The sequence below is a fragment of the Nilaparvata lugens genome, chromosome 2 (assembly GCF_014356525.2).
Source record: "Nilaparvata lugens isolate BPH chromosome 2, ASM1435652v1, whole genome shotgun sequence".
In the NCBI taxonomy this organism is placed as follows: domain Eukaryota; kingdom Metazoa; phylum Arthropoda; class Insecta; order Hemiptera; family Delphacidae; genus Nilaparvata; species Nilaparvata lugens.
In genome coordinates, this window is record NC_052505.1 from 78539484 (window position 1) to 78547775 (window position 8292).

Here is an 8292-nt window from a genome sequence, read left to right on the forward strand (position 1 = left end):
TTCGTTTGTGTCAAATTGAGGTAGCTCTATTTCGACCTCTCCTTCTACCCCTCACTATGCGTTTACCCTAACAGGAAGAGCTTTAATCTGAAGAAGAAATCCTGAGAACTCAAAGAGCTTTAATGCCAATCAACCGAGAACGATTGATGATTATAATTTTATTAGTGAGTGTAGGCCTATAATGGTGGATTAAATGGTCGCAACTACATAATTGCAGGCCTGTAGCATTCGCAACTTCAGCCGGCTATTGCTGCGCCTGGTCGTGGGTTGGAACTCCTCCTGGGGCATGAATGTTTGATAATATCATTCCAACACCCTTGTTGAAGCATAAATGTAAACATCATACAGAAAGGAATGTATGCAAGATTGACCGCTAAAATACACCAGTTTTGTTCCTTGAGAATATTTGTCCCTTGAGATATTGATTGATATTCACTGCATTCACTGTGCCTCTGAATCTATCAGCTATAGTTCTACTATAGATGAAAACAATAACTTTTCAATGATCTAGTTTGATATAGTATTTATAATATACAGTAATATATTGTCTATTTTCCGCACAGGGCTACTTGTAATAAATAAAAATAAAAATCTCAGTACCCCTTTTTGATTTATTTTAATTATATAAATAATTATTTTATAATTAATTAATTTATAATTATTATTTTAATTATAAATAATTCAAAAAGGGTACCTACTGAGATTTTTATTTCTATTTATAATAAATATATTTTTTAAATATCTGGCACTTCTATCACCTTGATTTTAAGTGGTTAATATAAAATAATATAGGCTTTTAATACTTCATATTTTTGATGAAGAAGCTCATTCGCTTTTGTAGTGTATTGATTTCATAAAATCACTATCAATAATATCTTATAGTAATTACCAGGTATGTATAATTTGCTTCAGGAACGTTATAATTCATCTCGGCGATTGATATCACTTCAACTTGATTGATTTGATTTGACTCAATAAAGTTCTAGATTATCTAATAGGCCTATACCTATATTTAAAACTATTAAAAGAAAGTCTGATCTGTGAGATTTCTAATGTAGCCTACATGCTCATTATTTCATTTTTGTTTAATTTATCTTTCTGCTACTTCTATTTTCCATCTCTCATGGATTAATAAATTTATAGAAACCTATACACACTCTTGCTTGCAGAAGCAAAGTTTTGAAATCTCGGCAAGTATTCATTAATCCTAATTCATGAATGAAATCCCAAAATTAATAATATATTTTGAATAAGATTATAAAATATAGTACGTATTATTAATTTAGGATTTCATCCATGAATTTGGATTAATGAATAATACTTGACGAGAGTTCAATACTCTGCGTCGGCAAGCAGAAATGAATATCTATGAATTTATTAATCCATGGTGAGATGGAAAATAGAAATAGCAGAAACATAAATTATACAAAAAATTGTATACTATTAGAATTTTAATATAGGCCTAGGTACACCCTACAGTAATATAGGCTATTCGACGTTTTTGTCTAAAATTATTGTTTGATAATTATTTATTAGGCAGCCTACTCAATAATTTATTGTTAACTTACTATTTTCATCTTGTTGAACTGTGTGATCTTGTTATCTTTCTTGTTTTAGCTTATAATTTGTAAATATGTGAATTGGATTGAATCTGAATTTGAATTTTGCCGCCTTTATCCTACTCTGCACTACGCAGCGCTTTTCTGTATGATTGATCAAGAAGGCAATGGCAAAGCAAGTGACGCTACAAAAGCCACACACAACTGCAGAAATACACAAACACAAGGAGCACAGTACAAACGCCGAGTGTTGGGTTATTGTAATTTTTGTGAATTATTCTATTCTGTGGACTATATTGTTATTAAAAAGTATTTTGCATTTTTCCAGTAACTTATTGTGAATATATTGTCATTAAGATAACTTGAGATTGGAATTATGGCGATTAGAACGTACGGAGACAAACCAATAAGTTTTCAGATAGAAGAAAATGGAGAATACTACTGTATTGGATCTGAAGTTGGAAATTATTTACGCCTCTTTCGAGGTTCTCTCTACAAAAGATATCCAGGTATGTACCGAAGAACAATTACTAATGACGAAAGAAAGCGACTTATAGACATGGGTCTCAGTGCTCACTGCCTTGCCTCTAGTGTGTCTCTATTGAGAGCAGCCGAAGTTGAAGATATTATTGAAGGAAATGATGAAAAGTACAAAGCTGTTTCAGTGCACTCTTCAGAACCATCTATACCTAGAGAATCAAAATCAAAGAAGAGCATGTCATGGGTTCCATCTTTGCCTACAAGTTCACATTGGATGCTGTTCCTCAAGCTACGCCAATCAATAGGAATAGAGTCAACAGCAAGAAAGTTAGAACTTTTCCATTATGTTTTGATGACACAGATCCTCTAATCAACCATGAGAATGCTGCACAACTTGAGCAACTAGTTCCGATACGTTTAGACATGGAACTCGAAGGACAGAAATTGAGAGATACTTTCACTTGGAATAAAAACGAAACATTGATAACCCCAGAGCAGTTTGCCGAAGTTCTCTGCGACGATCTAGATCTGAACCCTGTCACATTTGTACCTGCCATAGCTCAGGCAATCCGTCAACAAATTGAAGGTTTCCCCACTGATAATATTCTTGATGAGCAATGCGACAACGTGTCATTATCAAGTTGAACATCCACGTCGGGAATACGTCTCTTGTCGATCAAGTGAATGGGACATGAGTGAAAAGGAGAACAACGCAGAGACTTTTGCCATGAAGTTGTGTGCAGAATTGGGTCTAGGAGGAGAATTTGTGACAGCAATTGCCTATTCTATTCGAGGACAGTTGAGCTGGCACCAAAGGATGTACGCCTTCAGTGACTCCCCCTTGCCAACTGTTGAGGTTCCATTTCGACAGTCGTCAGAAGCTGACCAGTGGTCGCCATTCCTTGAAACTCTCACCGATGCCGAAATGGAGAAGAAGATTCGTGACCAGGACCGCAACACCCGACGTATGAGGAGATTAGCCAACACTACTCCGGGATGGTGAGATGAGAAGAATTCTGCGGGCAAGTTGACCAAACTCCTCAAAAAGCCAGAGCCTGCAGAAAAAGTTTCAACTTGAACAGTGTGGTGAGTCCAATCAATCAAGAATCTTCTTTATTCCACAATACAGCAGGTATAAAAATGATAAATTATAATATGAAATATAACATACAAATTATTAAGTAGCCTACTTAGATTAGGGTATCATATATACATTACGGAATGTGCCTACATGGGCACTGTGCCTGTGCGTAGACTCGAGTTGGTATTTCAAGTAGAGTGAATCTTATGAAGGGGAAGAAGAATTGTTTTAATTTAATTAATTTTTTTTAATTTTTTGTATGTGCTACTATCTTCACACAGATGTACAATGTATTGCTTATCTTTATCTCAGAACAACGTACCTCAAATAATTGTTTATAAAAAATCACGTGTTTCTACAACTCTCTGCGTGACTATATTTCGGGAAAATCAAAATCAAGCGTTGTAGCATTACAACAGAACAAGTTGCGTTACGGCAGAAACTGCCTGGTTGAATTACTCGAATTCTGAAATTATTGATCTTTGAGCAAACAAAATAGCAGTCAAAAATAAATTGCTTCTCATTCCAAAAATGTATTACAGTATAACAATTTATTGATCTCATCAAATCAAAATGGCATTATCACATACCACAAAGAACAATCGAACTGAAGATTTTGAATGATATTTTCATATTTGAACCAAGTTTTGTAGTAATTCTACAGTTAAACCATTAATACGAATATTCGCATATTAAATTATACAACTGGAGAATAGCTCCAACAATGGGTATGTTTTTATAAACTTAATTATAAAACTATTCAAGGAAAATAATATTAAAAACAAAGTGAGACGTTTGAAAAAATGAATCGTGAATCAAATATAGTTAAAAGTAACAATTTTAATGATAATTTATACTACGTAAAACCAATAAAGCACTGAAATATTGTCATTCCTAATGGTAAAAAACAAAACAATATATTCATATTTTCAAAATTCAAATATTCAAAGTATTACTATTGTATTCTTACAACCCCGAAGTGAAAAAACACTCACACTCCTACTCTCACTCACACTCACTCACTAACACTCACAGAAGGAGAGCCTAAATGAATTTAATAGATGAGGGTAATTTCATTCAAATGATTGTCATAGTTTCGTATTGTAGAAAGTCATTTTATACTGTTATGTCCGTCTGTAACGTATATAGCCAGTCTGTATCGTAAAGTCAGTCGGTATTGATATAGAGTCAGTAGAAGTCATGTTAATTATGAAGTCAGATGAGTCCGCCGCCGCCAACACCAGAGCCACAGCCTCCTCATCACTATTCCAAACAACCAAAATTTCAATCTTTTTTGAAAATTGCAAGACTTGCAGCTGAAAAAATGTTATTTTGCGGAAATAATCTCTTGAGATTACGATATATTACTTGGGATAAGAAGAAACAATTGTTGTTGAGAAGGATCTCGTTAGCTGGATAGTTCTGATCCCAACTGTGGCTGCATATCTCGTGTTATGAAAATGTAAAGATGGTAGAAAATTGAACCAAAATGTTGATAAACATGAATGAGTAAATCCTTCATGTATAATTTTTTCATAGTTAAAACTCTATTCCTGAAATAGTAAAGATGAGGGATATCTTCGACATCTACGAAAGCCAGCTTTAAGGCTTGCTTTTTGAATACTTCTATTCTTCTTAGATGACTTCTTAGGTGCGGTAGGCTGCTCCCCATGCTAAGATGCCATATGAGAGGCGAGACTGTACAAATGCAAAATAAGCTACTTTAAGTTCGTTAAAATTGAGAATTTCTCTAGCTGCCTGAATGCAAATATATATTTACGTAAGGTTTTCAATTGGAAGTCAATATGTTGTACCCACTTAAGTCTGGAATCAAAAATGGACGCCCAGATACTTATATGAAAAAACTTGTTCAATACTTTGACATCTGCAAGAATTATTAAAAAAGTCATTACAATTATGAATTTTAAGATCCTCTAGATGTAATCAGTTGTATGGGTTAATGCATTGGCATGAACTTGGTTTAGATATATTTAGTGATAATATATTTGATTAAGCCATTTTTAACAATAAGTAGATCAGATAAAGCTCTGTTTTTGGTTTCGAGCCAAGTGCTTCCCTGAACAAGTATTAAAGTATCATCAGCGAGTACTCCGCATTATTTTATAGTAAAACATTATTTTATTACAGATGGTGGTGTTTTCAGCAAAGAACAGATATTTCCTAGCAAGCTCAATTTGTTGATAGCATTTATGAACAGGACTGGCCCCATGACTGAGCCCTTTGGTATAGGCCTACCATGTTTCACTAATATGGTGGAAGATGAGGCTCCACGGATTGATTCAATCTGTTGGTGATCTTGGAGATATGAGCACAGCAAATGTATGACTTGTCCCTTGGATGCCATATTTTTCCAATTTTTTCAATAGGATTTTGTGAAAGATACATTCAGTGGCCTTCATCAGGTCCGCAAGAATTAGGGATACTGTTCCTCTCTTGACTTTCTCTCTCTGAAGCCATGCTGGGAATCAGCAAATATGGCCTCTAAATAGGACACCAGTTGATTGTTTCAAACATATTGGCCAATACTGGTATAATAGTCATTTGTCTGTAGCTAGATATGCTAAATGAGGATCACCCTTATAAGTAGGTACAGCACTAGCAGCCCGCGGAAACACCCCTTGTTTCAAAGCAAAGAAATTAATTACTAGTACCTGTACTGGAAGTCCAAATGAATCTGCAAATCGAAAATTATGTCACAGACACCCACTTCAAATGTCATTGTCAAACGATCAATTGTTGATGCAATGAAAATTTCACCCCCTACATTGATTTATCAAGCTTCATTTTTGAATGGTAAGTTATGTCGGTTCTCAAGATATGAGCGTGGAAGCAAAACGCTGAAAAGTGCAACTTTTAAACCACCCTCATCCCTTTAGCACATGAGTTGGGAATGGGGACTTTTGAAATGTTCTCCTCCAACTAGTCTCAACAGAGCTGTGAAGTCAAAAATTTAGTTTAAAACATTCCTCCAAATTCCTTTTAAATTGGTCTATTGTTGCGAAAATTGAGATTTCACACTCAACTCTGAAGCTGCTGAAAAAGGTGTGAGGAAATTCGTAAAAGTATGGAATTATACATCAAATTGTAGAGAATTCAATGCTCTATAAGCTCATGATCAGCATGGATTTTTCTTATCGATTTTCGGAAAGTATAAGAGCAAAAATAGAAAAAATGGTGGCAAACGTGCTTTTTTCAAAATGTCACACCTTCAAGAGCGGATATCTCGAAACTGGAGAAGATATAAAAAAGTTATAGGATGAATATTGTAGGAAATTATGTAAGCTTTAATTTGTTATATGACAGTCAAGTCCATAAGATACATAGTTTTGAGTTTTATGCGAGAAAACAAAAAATTGTACCTTCAAACCTTTGATATGTTTACCTCCTTACTACTCTAAATAGAACTGCTGGGTCAAAAATTGTCTTCCCAACTTTTCCCTCTATACCCTTTTTTGAGCATCATTGCCTGGACTATAAGTATGATGGTATGAATTTTTTAAGAATGATTTTTTTCATTTTCATGAGCTATAGCTGCACGAAAATTCTAAATGTAGAATAATGTGCAAAAATTAAAGGGTATGTGCACATAGAAATTTATTAGGTTTTCCTAGTTCTGCGGTCCACGTTCTTTTTATGGACCAAATGGGGCGGTCAAATACAAGTGTTCTATTTCAATAACTAACTAGGCCTAGTTTCCATGAATTCAGTTTCCAAGAATGCGGAACTCTGAACGTAGTTCAGAACGCCTGCTCGCTCTTTGAGTGCACACACCCTCATAGGAGTGAAGAAGTCATTCACTTCGATGATCATTTTCAATAACAATGTTTTTTCTTTGATTGATAATGTTTGAACTATTTTTACTTGAGTGGGACCTGTACAATATCTTCAACTGTCACCAATAAACTAATTTGATTTTTTGTTCATTTTACAGCCAATTTTGAAGCACACTGAAAATGCCGAAGTCTGTGAGATAACTGAAAGAATACGCAGAGAAACGCAGAATATCAACGCGGAAAGACATTTTAAAGGACAAGGTTTAACATTTGTTAGAATGAAGTAAACAATGTTTTATATAATGAATAAGGTGACATATTTTTACGTGTATTAGTAAATTTATTAATGGTATATTTCTTGAATAAATATCAAGCAACCGAGGTAGTCATGTAGGATCCATCAGTCAGAAATTATAATTTTTTACTTGGAATGCTATCATGTGTAAATTTATAATTTTTAATACGATATGTTAACAATGTTACAATCTGAATGTATGTTAACATTAATAGTTTAGTGAAAGGAAAATAATGTATTTGAACGTTTCATATTAATGGATACAATGTGATAACACTGCTATAGTGCTACATACTTTAATAAATTAAAATAAGCTTGACGTTAATATTTTGAGCTTTCTGTTAGTTTGAATTTGAACTATGGGGAAGTAATTCGAAGAAAATTAAGGTTATCAATAATATTTTCTTTATTCATTGGGATCTTCATGTTCTATTGTATTCCAAAGATAGATTATTTTGACCATCTCTATTAGAATAGCTAAGATAATCCTATTTATCTCGTTGGTATCATAAATAGTAATGCTCTATACTACAATCCAAGTGCAGTAGGTTCCTTTAACAAGCGACTTCAAATTTTATATATGGTCAGGGCTTAATATTAGAAATAAAAGTGTCAGTATAGAGAGGATATTAAAATTAGGTTATGTTTTATTTTTTAAAAAAAATTATTTTTGACAATTTTTATGAAAAGAAATCGATTTATTTTATTTCTATTAAAAGCACTAGGGTGTATAACATTTCTTCGAAATTTCCTGATCACTTTTCCAGTAATTTTGATCAGTTTAAGGTGCAGTAAATACAGTAAAACGTTATTGAATAAAATGAATAAATATGTAAAGAAAAACGATATTGTCTGTACAATAATTACAGCAATCTTTAATATCACTAAAGCTAAAATTTCGTACTTGATTCAATCATAAATTGTAGTTTTTTTCTTAGTAGTTGATGTGAAATTGTTATTCATCTACGATTGAAAGATATTGTACAGGAATATTGGAATAAATAAGCTATTGTGTAATTTTGTGTCATACATTTTTTTATCAGTTTATTAAAAGATTTGAAATATAATGAAAATTTCAGTAAA

At 33.2% G+C, this 8292-nt stretch overlaps 1 protein-coding gene across 1 annotated transcript; it reads left to right on the forward strand.

The window, feature by feature from the left end:
* Nucleotides 1-1760: 1760 nt before the first annotated feature.
* Nucleotides 1761-8292, forward strand: LOC111046179 (SWI/SNF-related matrix-associated actin-dependent regulator of chromatin subfamily B member 1). The gene is given in 5 exon segments (XM_022331674.2): nucleotides 1761-2308; nucleotides 2311-2661; nucleotides 2664-2717; nucleotides 2720-3125; nucleotides 7073-8292. Coding segments are annotated over 4 exon segments (1101 nt in total). The 5' UTR covers nucleotides 1761-1935; the 3' UTR covers nucleotides 3043-3125; nucleotides 7073-8292.